Source organism: Sorghum bicolor, chromosome 6 (assembly GCF_000003195.3).
Source record: "Sorghum bicolor cultivar BTx623 chromosome 6, Sorghum_bicolor_NCBIv3, whole genome shotgun sequence".
NCBI lineage: Eukaryota > Viridiplantae > Streptophyta > Magnoliopsida > Poales > Poaceae > Sorghum > Sorghum bicolor.
This window is the reverse complement of record NC_012875.2, coordinates 1242244-1266308: the sequence shown is the minus strand read 5'-3', so window position 1 is coordinate 1266308 and position 24065 is coordinate 1242244. Positions and strand designations below refer to the sequence as shown.

The window sequence follows — 24065 nt, the reverse complement described above, 5'->3', positions numbered from 1 at the left end:
CGAGCTCACTCCGGCGAGCTCGTGTGCGCTCCTCTCTGCGTTTCCGTCCACCAAACTCCACCCAAAGCTCCGCCGTGAGCCGCTCTCCAAGCTCCACCCTCTAACTCGCCGAGAAACCCACCGGTGAGCCGACATTTCTTTCTTCCCCCAAATCGGTCCGCCGTGACCCTCTTCTCCGGCGAACTCAATGCCGAGCGTTGTGAGGCTTCTCACCGTCTTTGGTTAGGTCCTAGAGGTAGCTTAGGTCCTTAGCGAGCTTTTGCGCCACCTGGTGGACGCTCTACCGGGTTCTCCGTCGCCGGACACGGTGCGCAGCGCCGCCGTGCTTCCGCCGGAGTTGGGTGCTCCCGTGGCCAGCGCTTTCCACGGGGATCCAGGCCAAGCCGTGTACCTAGGAAGCTTCGCCCTAGTCTGCTGGTGCTGTAGAGGGCTTTAGGTCACGCTCTACCGGCCTGAGGGCTCCGGCGTAACGCCGAGCACCTCCGCCGAGCCGCCATTGCCGACGGTGAGTCCCTTCCGGTGGCTCCGCCGTGGCAAAAGTGGGGTCAATCGAGTCGTTAGGGTGTGGGGATCACGTTGATGCCCTGGGTTTGGCCGGAGACCTCGCCGTCGCGGAGAAATCGCCGGCGAAGATCACCTCGGCCGCGAGGAAGAAGAGCCTGACGGGTGGGACCCCCTGTCAGCGACTCTCTCTTTCCCTCCTTTTCTTTTATTCAAAATCCTGATTTTTGGCTTTCTTGCAAAAATCATATCTCCTGTTTCTGAGATCCAAAAATTGTGAAACAAATTTTGTGTTGTTTCTTGAGATGGCTAGTATTTAACAAAAATATAAAATGAATCATGTTTTCTGAGAAATTATTTATTAAGGATTTAATCTTGTTATTCATGGATAAATGCATATCTCTGGTTTTACTGATTAGTTTGCTCTGAAATTTTTATAGTGGTCTTTGCATGGCATTAGAGTGCTCTGATAATTATTTCATGATTTTTGGAGCACTGCAGTTGTGATATGTAATTTGTGTTTGAAATATGGCTTGTTTCTTTAATTAAATCATATAAAATAATTGGTGCTTATGCTGGTGTTCTACTTTGGTAGTAAACTTGTTTATGGTATTCCTAAGATGCAAATAATCTGAAATCTGTTGTTTGACACCATATGAGTCATGTTTATGAATTTATGAAATAAATGCCTTGATACATGTTAAATGCATATCTTTAAATTGGCATGTGCAATGGTCCTGAAATTTTTATGGTGTTGATCTGATGTTATACTTGTGCCTCTGTAATTTTTGTAGATTTTTCTGAGCACTTTAACTAATATCTTGTAAATATGTCTTACCTAAAATTAATTAATAAATGCCTTGTTAAGTAATTGTTTTGGGGTTTTCAACTGATGATCTGGTGACCTTGTAATATGTTTGTGCCCATGAGTCTTATGGTTGGCTTAGTTTGTGTTTTGATCATGTCATTAAATAATTAACTATAGGGTTAAATGCTGTCTGGACAGCAAGTGAATAATTTAACTTTGCTTAATGATACTTTGACTTTCTGTGAAACTTGTATAAAACAAAGTTGTTCTAAACTTGTTGAACTAACTGTGGTTCAAATTTGAGGTCATTTGGCCAAGTAGTTTAAAAGTTACAGCTGTTCCAAGTTAGGTTCCAGAAATAGGGGTTCTCTGTTTTTCTGGGACAGAACCTGGAACTTTGTTAAAATGACTAGTTTAATGTTTGAATCTTGCTGTCATGTTTAAAGATGAGTTGTAGATAATTTCCTAAGCTTTCCAGAATGTCCTTACTCATGTTTGTTGGACCTGTCTATCTATACTTATGATTTATTTACTGAGCATACTTGTTTTATGTTGCTTGCTGCTTTAGTGCCATGATAGGTTTTGGGTTATGTTAACTTGTTTATTCTTGTGAGTTAGTATAACTCTTGTTCCGTAAATGAGTGTCCAGTGAGTTGCTTGTGCTATTAAGCATTCATCTGTAGCATGTGCACCTTCTCATTCATCGAGCATGCAATAGGTGCACCGGACGTGGCAGTTTCCTTCGAGCTCCAAGCGAACCCCGAAGGCCAGGAAGGCAGCCAGGAGGTGGAGGTCCAGCAAGTCGGACTCGAGGAGCCCGAAGAAGAAGTTGAGTGCCCAAGTCACGAGCCGGCATCGTTCGTGAAAGGCAAGCCCCGGAGCATTTTAAGCCTCCTTTATTTTCAAAAGTTTACTTAATACGTTATATCTATTGATGCATTACGTATAGGAGTTGTGATGAAACTGTTGCTGCATTCTACTCTATCCTTGTCCAGATAACTTACCCTCCCTGGTTGTAGAGTTAGGTTCGAGTAGCAGCTTAGCTATGCTTTAATCGGTAGAAGTCGGGTGATATCCTGTCATCCGCGCGATATAGGGTTGTGTCGGGTCGCGATGGTCTATATGTGCTATCGTGGATGGAACCTGGTTAATTTGACTTAAGCCGGGCGGAGTTTTGCAAGTGTGTAGTAACTCCGTCTGTGGCAGCTAAGGACCGATCGTTGTACGTCCTCTTGTCATGTTGAACGCATGCCTGACACTTAGTTGGCCGGATAACTCGTTCCGACCGCGAAGCCGAGTAGTATGACTCAGGCCGGAAGACCGGCAAGTATAAAGTGCGCACTACCGGAGGAAGTGCGGTGTGCGGGGGACCATTGGCGTAAGTCCAAAGGCAGGTGAGTTAAAATTCCTGACCTCCCTGGCAGAGTGGTAGCCCTGGGAGTGCGGCGCTGATCGGAGCCGCGATTTCTGAGTCGTACCAAAGGTGACCCTTTGGCTCTCCGGCAGGGGATGCTTGGGTGAGTGCTAGGAATAAACCTCCAGCTGGATAGGAATTCGATTCGAATCGCCGTCTCTCCCGGTTAGTGAGAACTTGACAGAGCAGCGGCAAACGTAGCATTCACTAATGAACTTGGTTCATGATAATGATGATAGCAAGAAGAATATATGATGAAAATTGATATGGTTACTATTGTTTGTAATAATCAAATGATGTGTTGCAGTACAGGTGCTAATCTAGTGGTAGGCTGATGATAAATAAATTTGATGCTCTTAAAATGATTTAGTTGTAAGTTAAGCTTTTGGCAAAAGGTGAGTCAACCAGCTCCACTTAAAAATTCAGCCTTGCATGATCCTTGGTGTCTTTTATGTTTTCCTAGACGGGTAAGTCTAGCTGAGTACATCCTCGTACTCAGGGTTTATTCCCACCTGTTGCAGATGATATCTTCTATGACGGTTTCTGCAAGACCTGTCTCCATCCCGCTGGGGATGAGGACTAACCGTTGGGCACGGTTCTCTAATCTTCTCGTCTATGATGCTTTTGGAAGGATGACCTAGACTCTGGCAGTAACAAACTTGTGAACTGAACTTTGAACAAGTGTGTGTACTTATTTTGCTTCCGCTACTTCGAACAAGTGTTGTAATAACTCAATACTCCGATGTGGTGCCGCTTCGACGGCAATGAATGACTATGTAACAATCGTTGTGTTTATGTTGAACTATTACGATCTTGGTTTGTTGCGAGTTGGTTTGAAGTCCTTCGTGATTTCGATTGACTACCGGGATTATATGGGCTCAAGTCTAGAAACTTGATTGCTTGACGATCGTTTCTGCACTTGAACTCTTATAATTTGGTCGGTTCTGTGACATTAATCTCATCTTAACATTAACTTAATAAACTAATCACTTAGCTCCGTTTCATTATAAAGAAGTGCACAGAGCGCGTCTCATCGTCACAGAAAGAATCTTCCGTTGGACTTAACGGCTACAGTATATCTCTCTAATTTGAAAACAGAGTTCTAACTAAAGGGCCTAAGTGTTCAGTGATCATAGGCTTTCCCTTAAACCCATACCGGCTACGTGTTTTCTGAACACGTTGGGTGGTAAGCCTTTTGTGAGCGGATCCGCTAACATATTGTCCGTCTTGATATGCTCTAGACTTATTATATGATCCTGAACTTTTTCTTTCACAACATAGTACCTAATGTCAATGTGTTTGGCAGCACCACTTGACCTATTGTTGTGAGCATATTCAACTGCGGAATTATTGTCGCAGTACAACTTAAGTGGTCTCTCAATGCTGTCTACCACTCTTAATCCGGGTAAAAATTTCTTAAGCCAATTTACCTGCCCCGAGGCCTCATAGCATGCTACAAACTCAGCGTACATCGTAGATGATGTAACAATAGGTTGTTTGGAGCTTTTCCACGATATAGCCCCACCTGCAAGGGTGAATATGTAGCCTGACGTGGATTTTCTTTCATCCCCTGCATAATCTGAATCTGAGAAACCCACTATCTCTAGTGAGTCTGTCTTTCTATAGTTTAGCATGAAGCCTTTTGTGCCCTGCAAATAACGCAAGACTTTCTTAACTAATTTCCAGTGTTCTACACCTGGATTTTTCTGATATCTGCCAAGTAACCCGGTAACAAAAGCTATGTCAGGACGAGTACAAATTTGAGCATATTGTAAGCTTCCGACAGCTGAAGCATAAGGTACTGAACTCATTTGCTCGAGCTCTATCTGATTCTTGGGACACTGATGTTCCCCATATCTATCGCCCTTGACAATGGGTGCAGGTGACGGACTGCACTTATGCATACCATATTTCTTAAGAATCTTATCTATGTATGCTTTTTGTGGCAGCCCTAAAACCCCTCTATTTCTATCACGGTGAATCTCAATTCCCAGAACAAAAGAGGCTTCACCGAGATCCTTCATATCAAAATGTGAAGACAAGAACTTCTTAGTCTCCAATAGTAGACTAACATCATTGCTTGCCAGCAAAATGTCATCCACGTATAGGACTAAGAAGATGAACTTAGCATTCTTAAACTTTGCATAAACGCAATTGTCCTCTACATTTGCCTTAAACCCAAACTTTCTAATTGTATTATCAAACTTCAAATACCACTGTCTTGAAGCTTGTTTTAGCCCATAAATAGACTTCTTAGTCGGCATCCCATATTTTCTTTACCTTCCATGACAAAACCTTTCGGCTGTGCCATGTAAACATCTTCCTCAAGATCCCCATTAAAGAACGCCGTCTTAACATCCATCTGATGCAATTCTAAGTCAAAATGTGCTACTAGCGCCATTATTATTCTAAAAGAATCTTTACACGAGACAGGAGAGAAAGTCTCGTTGTAATCAATTTCTTCTCTTTGGGTAAACCCTTTTGCTACAAGACGTGCCTTATGTCTTTCGACATTCCCTTGGGAGTCATACTTAGTTTTATAAACCCATTTGCAACCAACCTTCTTAGCTCCCTTAGGAATCTCCATTAGTTCCCAAACTTTATTGGAATCCATGGATCTTATCTCATCTCTCATAGCTTCTAACCACTTTGCAGCGTATTCGCTTCTCATGGCTTGTTCATATGTAGTGGGATCATCTTCCATATGAAATTCTTCGGTTTCATAAACCTCATAATCATCTGATATAGCTGATCTTCTAGTTCTTTGTGACCTTCTAAGGTTCTCATTGTTTGGCGCTATATGGGGCTGTTGTTGTTCTTCCTGTTGCACGACTGGTGGTTCTAAGGGATCCTGAGAGACAGGTTCCAGGTTCTCATCAAGTGTCGGCAATGGAGAACTAACAACAGGTGCTGGCACTACAGTGTCTAGCACTGCTGGTGTAGCAACAATAGGTAGCGTGAAGTATGATTCTTGTAGCATTGGAGTAGGGGCATAAACCCGCTTCTCTTCAAGACTAATTTCTCGCGCTACCTGGCTCCCCCTGATCATAACATCTTCTAAGAACTCAGCGTGTCTTGTTTCTACAAACTTTGTTTGCCTGTCAGGGCAATAAAAGCGGTAGCCTTTTGATCTTTCTGGGTAGCCAATGAAATGGCAGCTGACTGTCTTAGGATCTAATTTTCCTAAATTTGGGTTGAAAACTTTTGCCTCAGCAGGACAACCCCACACCCTTAAATGATTAAGTGAGGGCGCTTTGCCTGTCCACAACTCATACGGTGTCTTAGGCACCGACTTACTAGGCACTCGATTAAGAATGTGAATAGCGGTTTTTAACGCCTCCATCCACAAACTTATCGGTAGGGTAGAGTAGCTTATCATGCTTCTTACCATATCCATTAAGGTACGGTTTCTTCTTTCAGCTACTCCATTCTGCTGAGGCTCTCCTGGCATGGAATACTGAGCAACTATGCCATTTTCCTGTAGGAACTTTCCAAAAGGTCCTGGAACCTGGCCATACGGGGTATGTCGCCCATAATATTCCCCACCACGGTCTGATCTTACTATCTTAAATTTCTTATTGTGCTGATTTTCTACTTCTGCTTTAAATATCTTAAACTTTTCTAAAGCTTCTGATCTTTCTCTAATTGGATAGATGTAGCCAAAACGTGAATAATCATCTGTGAATGTTATAAATGAATCATAACCATCCACACTTTTAACAGGAAAAGGTCCACATATATCTGTGTGGATTATTTCTAAGGTTCCTGCACTTCGTTTGGCATTTTTCTTAATTTTCTTAACATACTTTCCTTTGATGCAATCAATATACTGATCTAATTCTGAGAGTTCTAAGGGCGGAAGAATATCATTTTTGACTAATCTTTCTATTCTCCCCCTCGAAATGTGGCCTAATCTGCAATGCCACAATTTCGAAGAGTCATGCTGATGATTCTTACGCTTTCTATTTACATTCATAGACGAGGAGTTTGTCTCATTCACAATGGATATAGCATTCACATTCTCAGAAATTGATAACAAATAAAGTTTGTCTTGTCGGAAGGCAAGACCAACACACTTATTATGAAATAGTATCTTACATTTGCCATCTCCAAAATGGCATGCCAATCCATCATCATCTAATTTAGAAACACTTATTAAATTGCGATGCAAAGAGGGAACAAAAAGTACATCTGATAGCCTAAGTACAAAACCATCTAATAATGCTAAAGACAAGTCGCCAATGGCTTCGACGTCGGCCTGTACTCCATTTGCCACCTTAATTGTTCTTTCTCCTTTTTGCAAGGTTCTCCTCGTATGGAATCCCTGTAAAGAATTAGCAACATGAATTGTTGCACCTGAGTCAATCCACCAAGTAGATTTATCATAACTTAAATACAAGGATTCATCTACAAATGTAACTAAGTCCTCACCTTTTCTATTACAGAATTTCAGGAAACCAATGCAATCCTTTTGCATGTGGCCTCTGTTCTCACAGAACAAGCACTGATCAGGGTCAAGCCAGGGCTTCTTTTTGTTGGTGTATTGTGGCTTGTTATCACCCTGGGCCCTGTTGTCCTGCTGAGGTTGCTGAAGTGCCTTTCCATGAGGGGCCTTAGCCTGAGCACTAGAGGAGGAGCTGCCATCCCACTTTGGTTTCCCTTGTGGTTTGGCATTCTTATTATAGAACTTTTTCTTATTATCTCTCACAAAGAGAGCAGAGTCTCCCCGTGAGTCCTTAAGTCTCTCCTCCTCCTGCACACACTGACCAATGAGCTTATCTAAGTTCCATTCCTCAGGTGCCATGTTGTAGCTCACAACAAAAGCCTCAAACTCCTTAGGCAGAGAGGAAAAAATCACATGAATGATAAATGGTTCTGGAAGTTCATCTTCACATGAATTATAATTGTTTACCTCATCAGTTATACTGCATTAATGCTAAGGAGTTTAATCTCAGTATGTGCTCTCTGACACCACCACCTATGTACTTCTTAGTAATGAGTTCTCTAATAAGCATGCTAGCTTGGGTCTTAGTGGTCCCATGAAACTGGTTCTTGACCTTCTCTAAGTACTCAGTGATGGTGGCACACTCAGGAAGTGATCCCCTAATAGGCTCTGAAATAGTAGCCTTAGCCAGTGTCAGACATTTCTTATTTGAATTGTCCCATTGCTTCTTTGCAAGGTCATAGCTCATTCTCACTGTGGCATGGTCACGCTTGCGTGTCGCAAACGCTGCCTCAGTCTCATTCTCTTCACGCACCGGTTCTGCTGGTTCAACAGGACATGGTTCGTTGAAGGCTAAGGCATTGTCTGTCATGACAAGGGCTAACTCATACTGCTGATGCCACAACTTGTAGTTGGTCCTGTTGAGTGTTGGAATCAACGACACCCAGTTGGTGAATCCTGAAATTTAGATACAAGATTTGTGAGGAGACTTAAATTAAAAGACAAATAGCTTAATATAAATTGCATGTATTAAAACAACGTTGGTCAGTATTAATACATACAATCCCTTTCTGCATTAATTTTACATCACCGTTGGGCAAAAAATAAAATTAATGCAGTATAACTGATGAGGTAAACAATTATAATATTGATATCATCAACGTTGGTCAGAAAATAACAATATTATAAAATTTTCTAAGTCTTAATTTTGCCCAAAATTAAATTCGCCCGTTGGTTTGAATTTAATTTAGGAGCAACTAAAATTACTAAGCAGCGGAAAACGTGAAATAAATGTACTAATAATAATTTCCAGAAATGTATCTAATATTCTCTGAAAAATTTATCACGTTGGATCAAAATTTAACAGAAAATTAAACTGAAACTAATCAAATAATACTAAAACAGTTTCTGGAAAAAAAAGAGAAAACGAATTTCCCTAAAGGAACCAACGGCCCGGCCAGCGCGCTAAGGTCTTAGTTGGCCCGGCCCGTAGTGTTTTTTTTTTTTCTCTAATTCAGGTTTCTGAAAAATGGAAAAACAATTTCCATGGCTAATGGGCCGGGGCGAACCATTCGGCCCAGTGGCCGAAACGGCCCGCGAGGGCGAGGCGGAGGCGCCCGCCTGGGCCGAGCGGCCCAGCTGCCCTGCGGCGGATCTCGTCCGTTGAATCTGATCGGACGGCTGCGAGTTAATTTCGGCCGAACAAAACCACCTGAGGCCGCGCCCCCTTGAAACCCTAGGTTCATTTCTCTCCTGTCCTGCCCCTTCACCCTCTTCAGACCCAGCAGAGACCAGGGACGAAGGGCGTGGACGGCGCCGGTGCGCGTGCTCGCCCGTGGCAGAGCGCGCCGCCGTCGAGCGGCCGTGCGACTGGCGCCCTAAGTCCCGCCGCGCGCAACGCCCGTCTCCGGCGAGCTCGGGCTCGGACGGGCTGAGTTGTCCCGTCGGCGGCGGGCTAAGAAAGTCGACAAGGTAGGTTTTCTCCCCACTTTTGCCGGTGCGCGGTTTTCTGATTCCAGTGGCGCGGGTGAGGATTAGGGTTAGGGTTAGGCTTAGTGCTAATCTGATTTCCCCTCCTTCTAATTTCTTATAGCTAGGGTCTAACGAGACTGACTAATCTCAGTTCTAACCCCTGATTAGATTAGGCTGATACCAATGATAGAACTAATAAAACATAACTGGATCTACTAACCAGGGAATTAGACGGGCAGATTCTAATACATGTAAATAATAGTGTGTTTCGAGATCCTAATACAAGATCAAGATGTACATAAAGTAAAGGAGAGTAGGTGAAACGCAGACCATCCGTCTTTGGAGCAGAAGAGCCGGGATCCGCCATCAGTAGTGGATGGAGATCCTCGTCGTAGCTTTCCCGGAGACGAAGAAGAAGACGCCGGGTCGTAGCGCGGCGGCGGTGGATCTTCCCGTCACTGCCTGCGACCCTCTAGATCGGATTAGGGTTTAGATGTGGGAGGGAGTGTTGGCGGCGGCCAACTTCGTGGTGCGTGCCCCGGCTCCCCTCCCTTCTCTTTATACCGCAGGGTGACAGAGGCCCACCAGCCATTGAACGGCTGTGGCTCCCCGATCAGGAGCGGATCAGAGGAAAAACGGATCCCTCTGCATGGCCGTTGGGCCATGCAGGAAGAGGTCAAACTAACAACCGTTTATGTATTAAACTCTGAGTGTATTACCGGTTAGTAAAGATGTCCAAAATGCCTACCATGAGCATCTACAAAATTGGTGGGAAGCTAATCATCCGACAGTGAAGGCGTTTACCACTGCCAACTAAGATCATCGTCCAGCAGTGATATATACAAGCTACAAGCCACTAGTGATAGGTACCATATCACTGCTGGCTTATGCTACGACCCAGCAATGATATATCTTTTGTCGAAGTGAGTCATACTCGTACACATTTCATTATGCTTAGCCACGATGATGCACACGAGAGCTACTACTAAAGAATGAGGATAGAGAGCCACGCCGAAGGTTGGGTGCCATTAAGCAATATTGATTTTGACAAAATATAACTATTGCTTTGTGGCAAATTTGAACTTCAAAAATTTCATCTCACCTGGTTTTACAGCGTATTCGCTTGCATAAAGAAACAACCAGAAGCAAATACGTGTATATACACCAGTATGGAAGAGAAACGCAAATCTAAACTTTGCAGCCGTGGATCGGTGATTACATTGCGCTCTTCTGTCAAGCTCGCAATGGTACTGCAAATCACGTCCATGGCACGAACTTCTCTTATCTATAAGTAAACAAAATGACACATAACGATTCAACAGCTCAATCCTACTAGTTTCTGACCATATATAAACAGTTACGAATAGGATCCTGATTTTTTTTTGCCCCAACCATTAAACATAATCAAAGTTTGTGCATATGATCCAAAGGGGCCCTGACCGGAATCAGAATCCCACATACGATGTGGATTTGTATTTGCGTAGTGGAGGCTGTCTGTTTTTCTCATGTAATATACAACACTGGAATTTGTTGAGCTGAGTTTCTACTGGGTACCCTACCCTTTTATTACATTTTGTAGTGCACCCATGGATAGAAGAACTCACTCCTCTTGTACAACGATCTACAATCTACAACAGAATACTCCAAAAGAATGGTATTTGTCATTTGACTCTACACCTAACAACAGGTTAACCAACGACGTCGATGTCATTGTCTTGAATCCATGGATGAGTTAAATTTCAAAAAGGCTTGTCCCAGCATGTCACCCAGCTGGAGTTGAGCTTCTGTGGAGAGGTGTAGCTGATCATCACGGAGCGGCAATCCTATTGCATCTACAAGAATGACGTTAGGAACCTTGATATTTCTCTGAGCTTCCCTGACAATATCAGTGTAATTCCCCTCTCCTGATGCAAGACCAACCTGAAATCAACAAGTGCCATATAAGTTTCTTGTCTCACTCTGGGTAAACTAATGCAAGCGAAAAAAAAGGCACCATACTATTCACGATCTTTTGACCAAAGACGGATAGGCATACAAAGCTGCAATCAGAGGCAAGAGAGCAAAGATTTGCTTAAATGTGGGGAACGAGGCCAGAATAGGTTCTTCCAAGATTTTTAGAAATTCACTAGAATACAAAACGTTTCCCAATGAATGTGTGAACCACAGCGTACATGTCTAAACAAAATTAGCTAGGCACAGAAATAACAATAGAGTATTCTTTTCCCCTGACTTCACATGCACTGAACGCCAAAGGACTGTACTGAACTCCAGTTTGCATCTCAACTGAAGCGGTGGAGCACAACATCACAATGAACATGTGGATTATTATAAACTGATGAAGAGTGAGTGAGTGACAAGCAACAGCCTTCTTGTTCCTAGTGGTAAAGTGCCCTCTTTAGACATTCAGATCAGATCATGCTTGTTCAAGGGATATAAAAAGAACTTCCAGGTCACTAAACCTGATAAAAAGGATCTATCATACTTTTTTCCCAAAAATGTTGAATTGGTCATCAGTCCCGTGCTCTACTCATAAAGACTAAAAATATAACCATGTTCTACTCATAAAAACCAAAAATATAACCACTTTGAGTCAAAGGAAAGCAATAGGATAGTGATGTAAAAGTCATACCTTGTTATTAGGTAGGGTGTACTGTAATGTGCTACTTGGAGGAAGACAATCATTTTTAAAAGTTCAACAAGAGCCACAGAATTTCTCAAATCTCTGCAAATGGCAGCTTCGGAGCTATTTTTCTGATGAGTTATTATGTTTAGTGTGGTGGCCTCTGGTATGCTGCCATTTTCTGACATCTACCTTTTGGTCGGACGTATCGTTTCATGGAAGGCTTGGTAGCTAAATGATCCTTTCCTTTCTATACTACAATACAATTGCTCACAGAAGGGTGGCCCTAGTAACCTAGTTAGCACAGTAATTTCAGCGAGAAATAAGCAGCATTTTGTTACTTATGTTGAAACCTTAGTACCACATATGTTTCAGTCATTCACTCATTTCAGTGTGGAGGTTTTCATATGATGGATATCTTAGAATCTACTAATTGAGTTAATTAAATCTGCAGATATGAGATAATGGTGACTTGCTTTCGTGTGGATTGAGTAGTATGAACTCAAAGGGGCAACATTTCCATCTGAGTATGTCCTAGACATGATCCTTTTAAATCTGGTTTTGCTTTGAAATGAATGCAAAAGGAGCAGTAAAGTCAAAGTATGATATGAGTATGACTGGCATGTTCAGCATCCTTTCCCCATACCAGGCGAATGGGCAAACTATTAATAATTAGTAAATTCAATCAATTGAGCACTTTGAGGTTGTGCTCATCAAGATGTCCCTCCATTTAAGCTGATTTTCAACGGGCGTTCCTCGAAAATCTAAGTGATGTTGACACAAGTGTTCGACTTTGTCAGTTAAAGTAGGATTATTTATCATCCAATCGAATAAAAATTAGCTCTTACTATTATGATATCATGATGAAGTGGCGCTGATGTTTGTTAGTAAGAAAGGAACCAACTTTCAGGCTTGGCTTAGCAATGTGGAATTAGACCATTTCCATAAAGAAATAAAATTGGTCCTGAATTCGAGCTGACGCCATGACGGAAGCACATGGAGAGTGCCCGGAAAAGAACAAGAAGGGGAAAAAAAGATAAAAAAAAAGAAGAATCCGCGTGCTGACCTGTATGACGAGCAGATTGGGGATGCCGAGATCGGCCCTGAGATCGTTGACGAGGCGCTCCATCCTGCCGCCATAGGCCGTGGCATCGTCAAGCTCGATGGTATCACTCTCCCCCTGGAACCACAGCACGGCACCTAGTTTCCCGCCGCCAGCGGCAACGGCGGCGCGCGTGCGTGCGACGGCGGAGTCATAGAGCGGCTCCCCTTTAGCCCACATCCAGATCCTAGTACCCCCGACGGCGCAGGGCACGAGGCCGAGGACGAGGTCGGACTCGGAGTCGGCGGCGGCGGAGGCGTGGAGGAGGAGGCGGTGCGCGAAGGGCATGGCGGGCCCGAGGCCACAGGCCTTGTGCGTATCGATGTCGGCGTGGAGCGGCGGGGCCGCGACGACCCAGCGTAGGGAGGCCGCGAGGCGGAGCACGCGCGGGTGCGGGCGGAACGGCGGCGGCAGCGGCAGCGGCGCGACGCCGCGCCCGGCCATGTTGGACTGGCCGGCCAGGAGGAAGATTAGCTTGGGCGCGGTCGCGTAGGGCGAGGCTGGGAAGGCGAGGAGTAGGGTGGAGAGGTGCGCGGCCAGCGGCGGCGGCGGCGCGACGAGTAGGATGGACAGCGCTGCTGCCGATGCCAGCGCGCACAGCAGCAGCAGCGGCCGCCGCGCCGCCGGCTTCATGGTGGGAGAGTGGGAGCTGGATTTTCTTTGAGGAGGAGGGAGGGGCTCGGTGGTGGTTGGGCTTCTCCTTCCTCGCCTTGGTTGGTTGACTTGGACGTTTCGCTTTTGGCCAGTGACACAACATTACTCCAGCTGCTAATAACACGTGCGTGCGTGAACCATCACAACAAACATTTCTCGTTTTATTAGCTGCTAGGCCTGTTTAGATTGGAGATGAAAATTTTTTGAGTGTCACATCGGATGTGCCGGAAGGATGTCGGGAGGAGTTTTTAGAAACTAATAAAAAAAACAAATTACATAGCTCATCAGGAAACTACAAGACAAATCTATTAAGCATAATTAATCTATCATTAGCACATGTGAGTTACTGTAGCACTAGGCTAATCATGGAGTAACTAGGCTTAAAAGATTCGTCTTACGTTTTTCAATCAAACTGTGTAATTAGTTTATTTTTTTATGTACATTTAATGTTCCATGCATGTGTCCAAAGATTTGATGGGATGGACGAAAAAATTTTGGTTGGGGAAGCCTAAATACACGTTGGTTTTGGTTGTATCATCACAAACTTTTAATTATTTCTTTTTAAGGAGAAATGCTCGTTCCTCTACCGCCTCCTTCTCGTACCCTTCTCCTTCCTCCGCCGCCCCTCTTCCTCACCCTCACAGCCACGCCAGCACCTATACCTGCGCCGGAGAGAAAGGAGCCGTCTTATTCGACTGCAGAAAATACTGATAATTGATTTGTTATGAAAGAAAAACAAACACTACTGAATGACTGGCAGATTCGGCTGATAAACCCAAACGAACAAGACGTTATTAGATTGGATTTTGATTTATAAGAAAAATATTATTTTTTTAAAAAAAATATATATATAAAGATAGGTTTAATCTTTTTATGTTTTTAGCGAGAAACAACTTAATTTATATATAATTCAATAGCGAGAAACACCTATGCCTGCGCAGGAGATAAAGGAGAGAAAAAAAGAGAAAAATTGTCTTATTCGTGGCTCATAAATCATAGAAAAAAGTAGTTGTGAGAGAAAAACATTGTTGAATATAAATTCGGTTGATAAATTCAAGCTAAGTCGCTCCTGAATCGGAATCACTTTATAAGACCATTTGGCTAGCAGGCACGGAATCACTTGATAAGATCATTTGGCTAGTAGGCAGGATTGTGATTCATAAGAAAAATATTATTTTTTTAAAAAAATCTATAAATGAAAATATGTTTAATTTTTTTTATGTTTTTTAGGCGAAAAGCAACTTAAATACAACTCATTTTAACTGTTTGTATTAAAAAAAATATTTATAACTAAAAAAATTAACAGATTCTGAAACGATTCATCCAACCAAACGACCCGTCCTTTTGATATCAACTCTTTGGCTTCAAATGCCAACAAATGCCAGAATTCCGTGGATTTTAGAAATGTTGGTGTTAGTACCATTTTGCCTCCACTCAGACTTTTATCACGGACCCAGAATTCAGCAATCCGAGCCAGAGTCAAGCAGGGCCCAAACAAAGATTTTTTTTTTTTTTTTTTTTTGGTTATGTCTACTCTGCTTCTGGTGGGACGTGCTACATTTACCACAATGGCATTAAAAATATTAAACCGTCATTTTGTTTTTAACCACACACATTTTGCAGTTCTGTACAAAAAATTTTGATCACGTTTTATTGCTGGCATGAATTTGGTAGACTTATAAGTTATGACAAAAAGTACTGTTAGCTGGTTTATTGTGAGAGAAAAATACTGCTGAATGGCTGACAGATTCAGCTAATAAGTTCAAACGATAGCATAAGACCTTTGGGGTTGTACACGTCATGGATTGTGGGCTGCTTGAGCTGCTCACCTCTGCGCAAGAAATGCCTAGCACCAACTTTTCTGTTGCCATTGTGACTCTAGTCATACATATAGCGATTAACAAAGATGAACACTCTTGTGGTTAAACAAAAAGGAGAAGAAAAACCCAGTCCTGTGATGAGCATCAAAGCCTAGTAGATCTTAAACCAATGTAATACTAATACGAATAAAAAACAGGTGAGATTTTATTCCTACATAAATTCTACCTACAAGTTAACCATGACATGGCATCAAGCTGAGAACAGGGGGTTGGTTCATTGTAGCCACACCTTACTACTACCTTAGCTTGACCTCAGAAGCCCAAAGTTACACTAGACAACGGTAACACTAACACTGCATTTATACATGGCGGATTAGCACCCCTACATAAGCCGGGCCTAAATCATATATATACTTGTTTCAAGGTTGGATCAGCGGATCAACACAGCACCTAGGCTTCAAGGGCGCCTCAGCTGCGGATTCAAGGCATACCCTACTGGGAGTCTAGTCCCCGGAGCCCCCTGCTGGTTTGTTCTGGAAGCCGCGGCGGCAGCAGCTGCACCCATTCGGGAAGCAATTATCATGTTCCGCTCCAACATAAGCTTCTTCCGCATCCTCTCTGTTGATTCTCTCGATCGTAAGACCAAGTTTTCAACTTCAGTGAGAAACGACATTTTTGTTTGTATCTTCTGAAACTGCATGAGATAGGTATGTCATGGGGGGCAGAGGCAATGCACACAACATTTCGGAAACAGAGAACAGGTATAAATATCTTCTGATTCCTAGTGCCTATTATGCCTAACTGAACAAATGGGACACTGGAATCTGAAACTTTGATCAAAACATAAATGGCATATGAAGTACCTGCTTTTCGATCACAAGTGCAGCTAATTGCCGAATATAACCCTCCTCCTGTTCCGCAAGAAACTTAGCCTTCACTGCAGCTGCTGAAATGGCAGTACCAGCCGCTCGCTGTAGCCTTATTATGGGATCATCATCGGACGCAATGTTTTCATTGCTTTTAGGTTCTGTGATCACATATGACCAAATTATTTCTACATCACAGAAATTATTTTATAATCTGTATACCTAAGGGAAATGACAAGAAAGTTAAGCTGCATTTACAGTGCGCTTTCCATATAACAACCCAAGAGAGTTGCGTGCCATTGCATTGAGAAGAAAATAAAAAGTACAGAGGATAAGCCAAAGAGACCACTCGCAAACATACAGAATGCACGCATAAAAAGACAGGCACGCCACGCTCTTAAGATTTTGAACGAACACGACCAGCATGCCTCTACAAGACTAAGGGCACATTCGGAGGAGCTCCGACCAGCTCCCGCTCCGGCACTGTAGCATCACTGTGGCGGAGCCCCAAAATGATGGCTCCGGCGGCTCCTTGTTTATGTTGTTTTGTGAAGGAGCCAGAGCTGTTTTTTTGTTGCTACAGTGATGCACAGTGTCGAACAGTGACTGCATGCAGGAGCTGGAGCCGAAACAAACGCACCGCCCTAAGTCCAGGGTGAGCTACCGAAGGAGGAGCTCATGGAGCACAGAGGCTAAGGCGATGCACCATAAACTACATATGACATACAATGACTCCCTCTGCGACATAATATAGGCCCCTCATGCAACATGAGAGTTAAACTCTGTAACTATTGATTGTTAGTCATGAAACCTATAATATGTTGATTATTTTTCACACACAAAAGATACAATTACATCTGCAACTTAAAACAGTCACATTCATATGACAATGATTTGTAGTCACTAGTGATCTATCACAAACTTCATCCTAGTCAAAGTTTAGTTTCTGGAGAGTGGAGACCATATCTATAGGCGCCGGCAGCCAATTAACAAACACCAGCTGCAGCAGAATAAAAACTGGGAGCAAAAACTATGTATTATTTTAAGTTGTTGAATCTTGTACCCTATATCTCAGATAACCATTTTCTTAATCCCCATGGCTAGGAAATCTGTTACAATCAGTTTAATTTCAGATGAAATGGTATCCTGGAGGAGTTTGGAATCCCAGTACTGAGGCAGATTCCTCAGTGTCGTGTAATGAAAACAACATAATATTTAAAGTCATTTCGAGAAAATAATGTGTAAGGCTGAATGAAGTACCTTCACTGTTGCCATTTCCAGTTTGCTTGCACTCAGACTGTTGTATACTAGACGAGGCAGCAGGTGCACGTTCAATCTTCTTGGGCTCTGTCTTCTCTTGTGAAGGTGAAACAACAGCTGGTAATTCCTCAGAACCTGGTTTGTCCCCTTCAACTTGTTCAGGGTTAGTTGTGTCCTTTGTACTTGCTGCACTGGCTTCTTGGGAAGCTATGGAACTAGGTTCAGTTGCATTATTTGAAGTAGCTGAACATGAAATGGCATTAGCATTACACCCATCTCTCATCTTATCAGATGCTACACTACAGTCCACCGTAGCAATTGGATTATCAGAATCCTTTGAGCTGTTGGATTTGGCCTCTGCATCGGGACCTCTTTCCTTTGTGTCAGATAATTCCGGGTGCTCTTTCTGTGAGATGAATGTAGCATTCTCCTTTTTGAGACCTAAATCATTTTCTTGGCACTCACTGCCTGTGCAAGCACTACAAGTCCAATTTTTTTTATCAGTAAAATATGTCACTTGCAGGTCTACACCAAACAAGCGTCCTAGGATAAGTTACATTACCTGAAAGTGGAAGTTGGATCTTTGAGGTCACTTGGTGGATCTGGAAGAATAAAACAGTGTTCAGTTGCCAGTTGGAGAGCAGGAGATATCTCTGATATAGCTCTCAATGAACTACAGCATGAAGAAACAGCATCATCATGTTCAGCAAGAGAAGCAAAAAATGCAGCCTGCATGTTATTTATCCAAGCATCAAAGAGAGCTCTTGTCATGTATGTAATAAAAGATTAACAAACTCAGAAGTGTGTACTCACTAGTGCCATCACAGGATTTCCCGCTTCAGCAAATGAACCCAAGTCCTCTTGGCCCAGAAAGTGATCAACTGCTTCAAAAGTAGATCTCAGGACATCAATAACAAAGTTGGATGTGTGTTCCCCAGAGACATCAGCATTAGCAGAAATTTTCTCATGTGCAGGATCCATCAATGAAGATTTATTTGATTCATCATCAATGGAAGCAACTAGATCATCACCACCTGCATCCATGGTATCCTCTTTCTCAGAAACATTTTGGTCAGCTAATTTTGTTCTTGTTTCTGAAGAAATAGAATTTGCTTTCTTGTAAGCTTTTTCATCAGTGCTCTCTTTTCCTTCTGCATTGCCATCTACATCCATTTCGTCAGGTACATCAGAAGGACCAATTTCTAAATCCTGTTCTGTGATCTTCTGGGGTGTTTCATTGAAATCTTCACCATCTAGAAATGGTTCAGAAATTGGCATTTGAAGGAAGTATAACATGCACTGTTCTTTTGTTTTTGTAGCAACATGCTCAGCAATCTCACCCCATTGTTTTCCTTTGAAAATTTCTAACGCTTCCAAAAGAAGCAATATCTCCTGGTCAGTCCAGTTCGAACCACCAGACCCTGGAACTTCTGCAGATTCCATAAGGATGAAATCAGCTTTCGACATGCCTTCATCAAATTTTCCTTCATTGTAGCACTCAGAACAAAAATCAAAGTCTACCTGGAAATGATTAAGATGAAATTAATCAGCACTGGACCCCCAAATAAATAACAGATATTTCAGACAGTAACAATAATTAGCAGAAATTACTCAGCTGCAGCTTTGCGCAAGCATAACTTCTCAATAAAACAATGAGATTTGAATCGACCAGTTATATATGCCACTTATAAAATGTTCAAACAGGCACGAGGCGTTAGGAAGCCAATGGGGTGGAACCTAGCGCTAATCACCAATTAGGCATGCCAGGTGGTTATTAGGTACAGTGTATTGTGGGTGTGAAGCAGGGACCAGGGACAGCCCCACCCTCCCTCATATGCAACACACGAGATAGGAGTAGGCCTTATCCAAGTTAGTTTGATAAGGTACGAATTATTGTTACTTTGTCAGATATATGGTTAGTGTTAGGGGTGAACGTTATGCCTAGCTCTATAAAGGCAGGCATATGGCCTGTGTTAAGGGCTATAAAGGAAGGAACATCTTCCTGAGTCTAATCCCTTCCCTAGCAGCCGGTGCCGCCCAGCAATTCTCCAAGCGATGCTTATTTCTAATGATCCTTTAATCATAAGTTCATAACACAGTGGTTGGGTGGTCCATAGCAGATACAAGTCACCTAAGCGAGTTAGCTGGTTGATTTTTCAAATAGAGGATAAAGTATCTGGGAGCATCTTGCAACTTGTGTAGCACTTCCAGAGCTTCATCTTCAACCACAAACATTGCCCACCAATTCACTCCACAGTTGGTGGTCAACCATGGTAACCACAACTTCCCAAAATGTAGGGTCTGGATTTTGGTGATCCTAGCATGTTGGGTGGGTGTGGAATGGACACTGCGTGCAATTTGGAGCATATAGAGAAAAAGAAATCCCACTCCTAGCAAGGTTCAAGGGAGAAGCGGGAACTTGGATACTAACAGAGCAAGGTAACTCCCATGTTTATTGCAGCGAGCGTATGCTTTTGTCTAGTCACAGCCATTTTTTGTTTTCATGCCTGTCTTCGCATAACTTCTTTTCAAGTATAACTGTCACTCTGTCAGCTCACCAGCCGATATGTCAATAAAAAAACAAACATATAGATACAGGGAAATACAAGGAAGCAAAAATCATCGCTATTCTGATTCTCATTACCTTGATCCAGTGCATGGAGTAATTCACTAATTCTTAATGGAAAGTGAGCTAGGTTGTTTGTGCATCCTTATATTCCTCAAATAGCACAGATTGTACATACCGATTTTATATGTCAAGGTATGCCAGCCAACTGGCCATATGAGCCAAAAGAACAGCACAGAAGGAACAGCATATCAATCATTTTTGTTTAGGTTGTTTTTTAGTTGGGATGTTGGATTCTAGCAATTATCAATTAGCTAAATATCTTTATCTACTAGTTTGTTAGTTCAATATTTTTTGAGAACACAAACTCCACCACAACCTAGGAGGAACAAGGAGGCATCATATCATAAATAAGAAAGAAGAAACAGACATCTAAATTCAACTCGACAGCATAATATCTTATAGGAACTACTGAATGTATACATGAGACCATCATCTATGAGGAAGCAAGAGACAAAAGTATATGTCCCATAACGGCACATATATCTCATTCAACCCTATTTGATGAGCTGTTTCTCCGTGTTGTCCTGCAACCTCTGTTCCGTTCTATCCAAAGCTCATAACAATGTACAACTAGAATTCCAGCACTCAACACAATAAATTCTCAAACATTTGCGGATAAAACATTATAGAAAAATACATAGGCATGCAAGTCACTATCTTGGAGCAGTGAAACTGACCTGAGTCCTACAATGATAACGCTTTCTTGAACAATCAACTGAGCAGGAGTTGCAATGATACTCAACAGAAGACTCAGCTGCACCTATCGCATTTTCAGCTAGGGTAGGCTCAGAGAGCAAGCTAGTGAACTGAACTGGAGATATTGCTTCAACTTTCTTTGAAACAGGTACCAGGTACGAATGAACTGTTTCAAACTGAAATAACTTCTCAACCAAAGAAATTTCATCCTCTATCTCAGCACTACTTTTACTCTCAACCAGCTTGCGTTCCTGTGTAACTGGTGGAAAAGGGTGGAAATTAACTAAGCCCCAATGGGCCAAAAACTCCAAGATTGCCAGACGAGCATCCATCTCCCCAATTGACAACTCACACAAATCTTTGGACTCCAGATGCACTTCAGGATTAAAGTGAAACTTGTTCATGATTAAATTTCTAATCCCTAAGTATATCTCAGGTGTCCGTCTCTCTGATTTCCCATCAAAAAATGTAGCCAACATTTGCTTCTCGATGGGGTGAATTTCCTTCCACGAAAACCATCCTTCAGGAAATAGCAAACTAGTAAAGAAGACAAATAATAATACAGTACAGTACGCAAGTGCAATGCAATTTTATGTAGCTCGAGCATGCAAGGGCATCAGATGCATTTTATGCTAAAAAAAGGGAGTAGCATTTTATGCACTGTAGATCCAGAACATTTCTCGAATGCCAGATGATAAGATCAAAGCCTCAAATTAAGGATCACATAGTGCAATTAACAGACATTGTTCCATTCTCATGGCACCAACAGAACTGTTTCTGCTTTATGTTGTAGCAATAGCTATTCCCATAAGTTTGCCATGATACACATTTGTTAAACTAAAACAATATATAACTGACACAGGCAGCTGTGCTGGATTTTGAATAAAAACTCCCTCAAAACAAATATAACATGCTTATTGGTTTAAGTAAAGTCATTGAGCAATTACCAAACAAGTAGGACATTTACAGAAAATGAAATAAACATGATTTTCCATGCCCCAATGGAAGATGGTCGTAGAAAATAGTGGGTGTGAAACAACTTGCATAGTCAATTGTACTTCTACTGTGGATAGCTTCAAGAAGAATATGGGCGATGCAATATACATATACATGTAAGCCCAACTATGCTGCACCACACGAACAACCAAAGGAAGTGCCTGTATCGCAGAAGATGTCCTAACTCCTAAAAGTTAAGTTCATGTCTTGTAGTGTTGTAATACATTAATGCACTCACAGTGCTGTGCTAATGCAATATCATGTTAAAATTATTTATTTGGCATTTATCATTATATAGCAGAAGATCAGTTAGCCTAATTCAAATTCAAGGAGAAGAGCATAAGCGAGCATTCAGAGAAATGAATGGATCAAAAAAGTTGAATCATTCTTGATTATTGCACCTTTACACAAACTGACATGGGAATGTAGCTGCTAGCAGTTGAACCACAACTAGACACTAGAATTAAAAGTGATTCCTTGCAAGCATGTTAACATGGTAGACCTTAAAATTTGGTTGCCAAGACATCACGTTCGTGAAAAAGATAAGTAAATGTATCACATTTACTACTGTTTCGAGGGTGTGCTTTACCAGCAAAGGTGAGGAATGAGAAAGAAATGTTTTGACGAGGACAGAATTAATTTGGTAAACTTGACTCAGCTGATAGATGTTATAAAAAAAATATAAAAGCTAGAATAGCCTAATCATGGGCGAAGGCTTAGATGTGGAGCAACTAGATTCTTGTATGTAAGAAGTGAGAAGGGAGAAAGCCAGCTAGTTAGTATAGTCTAAAAGGGGCACTAGACAATCAACAAGAAGATTTCTTTAAAAAGAAAAAAAGGAATGAGAAAAGGCATAAATATTGCAAAGTAATAATCAGCCAATTTATATTAGGCTAAAATTGCACTATGGGATGATGTATGTATTGTGCCACAGAGATAGCCTATGGAAGAAGCAATATTCACAAAACAGCTCTGAAAAGACAAGTAGAATTGCAAGAAGTCTGGTAGCTGTTTTGTGAATATGGTAATTTCCATAGGCTGGTTGAATGATGCAATACATGAATGTACTTACAGTTCTCGGCATATGCAATGTCATGTGAAAATCGTCCGTTTGGTATTAAATAGCAGAAGATCAGTTGTAGCCTAATTTCAACCATGGAAAAAAAGGCATAGAAATGACAGCATGATAATTGGTAACAAATTCAGATACAACCATATGCTCGTTGACTATTGCGTATATAAGCAAATCGGCACAGGAGTGCAGCTTCTAGCAGTCGAATCAAGACAAGACGCTAGAATGGAAAATTCCTCTTTACAGGCCACGTGCGACCAAAAACCTTTAATTTAACTCAAAATTGCCAACCAACAAGGCCACATTGACCAAAAACCTTTACCGGCGAAGGTGGGTACGACGTGGACGCCAGCGCCGCGGGACAGAACGGCCTCGATTTCCTTCTCCCGCGACGGCCGTGGTGGCGGCACCGGCGGCGGCGGCGGCGGTGGTGGTGGTGGTGGCGGCGGCGGCGGCGGGCCCTCCTCCTCCTCCTGCATGGGCGGCGGCTTCACGGAGCGCTGCGTCGATTTCTTGCGTGCGGGCGTGCGCCGCGGCTTGCGTGCCGGCTGGCGACTCCGCGGTTGAGGCGGCGGGAGGGACGGCGGGTCGACGGGCCCGCAATCCCGGGCCTGGCGTTTCGGCGACGGGGACACGGAGGGCGCTGCGGATGCGGCCCTCTCCTTGCGCTTGGTCGCTGCCCCGCGGCGGCGCGAAGGGGCGGCCGGCGGCGGTGGCGGCGGCGAGGGTTTGGGCTCCATACTGAAGCGGAGCACTGGAGCGTGGAATGCGTGTGCGCTACTGTGGAGTGTACTGGAGTGATGTTTCAGTTTGATGGCGACTTTTTTTTTGGGTTCCCCTATCACCTCACAAATTTCGAGATCAAAATTCAACCTTTTTTTAAAATGATAAAATTCAACTTATTATGTATTTGAGTTTGTATATTTGAAAATATAATATGAGTGGATTTGTATAGTTTTAAAATTATATTTAGTTCTTCTTTGTATTTTAAATATTTTGTAACAAAAGGCACTAGTCAACATTGTGTTTTGGGGAACGTGGCAGTATTAAAAGGAGTGAGGATTTATTTGGTTCGTGACTAAAAACTTGTCACAGCCACATGTTAGTCATGACATACAGTAGTATTTTGGGTAATTGTTTGGTTTACTGCCACAACTATGATGTAGCATATTTTCTTAGCACTTTGTCGCACTTATTTTTTTACAAAAAATT

At 42.6% G+C, this 24065-nt stretch overlaps 3 protein-coding genes across 3 annotated transcripts; all 3 read right to left on the bottom strand.

The window, feature by feature from the left end:
* Nucleotides 6801-7593, bottom strand: LOC110436376. The gene is made up of 2 exons (XM_021463379.1): nucleotides 7155-7593; nucleotides 6801-7047 (listed from the first exon to the last, which is right to left on the bottom strand). Exons 1-2 carry the CDS (start codon nucleotides 7525-7527, stop codon nucleotides 7001-7003), a joined length of 420 nt encoding a protein of 139 aa, XP_021319054.1. The 5' UTR covers nucleotides 7528-7593; the 3' UTR covers nucleotides 6801-7000.
* On the bottom strand, nucleotides 10557-13596 carry LOC8065963 (probable carbohydrate esterase At4g34215). Its single transcript, XM_002445997.2, has 2 exons — nucleotides 12825-13596; nucleotides 10557-11058 (listed from the first exon to the last, which is right to left on the bottom strand). Exons 1-2 carry the CDS (start codon nucleotides 13491-13493, stop codon nucleotides 10846-10848), a joined length of 882 nt encoding a protein of 293 aa, XP_002446042.1. The 5' UTR covers nucleotides 13494-13596; the 3' UTR covers nucleotides 10557-10845.
* Nucleotides 15468-23651, bottom strand: LOC8065962 (SWI/SNF complex subunit SWI3D). The gene is made up of 7 exons (XM_002445996.2): nucleotides 23176-23651; nucleotides 20767-21305; nucleotides 18274-18981; nucleotides 18023-18189; nucleotides 17461-17939; nucleotides 16198-16361; nucleotides 15468-16028 (listed from the first exon to the last, which is right to left on the bottom strand). The coding sequence occupies exons 1-7, from the start codon at nucleotides 23591-23593 to the stop codon at nucleotides 15792-15794; spliced, it is 2712 nt and encodes a 903-aa protein (XP_002446041.2). The 5' UTR covers nucleotides 23594-23651; the 3' UTR covers nucleotides 15468-15791.

Excerpts from the sequence above, each read along its gene's own strand:
- LOC110436376 (XM_021463379.1), bottom strand. The coding sequence starts at position 7,527 with ATGGCACCTGAGGAATGGAACTTAGATAAGCTCATTGGTCAGTGTGTG. Across the intron at positions 7,048-7,154 it reads GAAATTCTGTAATAGAAAAG|GGATTCCATACGAGGAGAAC; the intron begins GTGAGGACTTAG and ends AATTCTTTACAG.
- LOC8065963 (XM_002445997.2), bottom strand. The coding sequence starts at position 13,493 with ATGAAGCCGGCGGCGCGGCGGCCGCTGCTGCTGCTGTGCGCGCTGGCA. Across the intron at positions 11,059-12,824 it reads CCAATCTGCTCGTCATACAG|GTTGGTCTTGCATCAGGAGA; the intron begins GTCAGCACGCGG and ends TGTTGATTTCAG.
- LOC8065962 (XM_002445996.2), bottom strand. The coding sequence starts at position 23,593 with ATGGAGCCCAAACCCTCGCCGCCGCCACCGCCGCCGGCCGCCCCTTCG. Across the intron at positions 16,362-17,460 it reads TGGAAATGGCAACAGTGAAG|AACCTAAAAGCAATGAAAAC; the intron begins GTACTTCATTCA and ends ATGTGATCACAG. Across the intron at positions 16,029-16,197 it reads CACTTGTGATCGAAAAGCAG|TTTCAGAAGATACAAACAAA; the intron begins GTACTTCATATG and ends TATCTCATGCAG.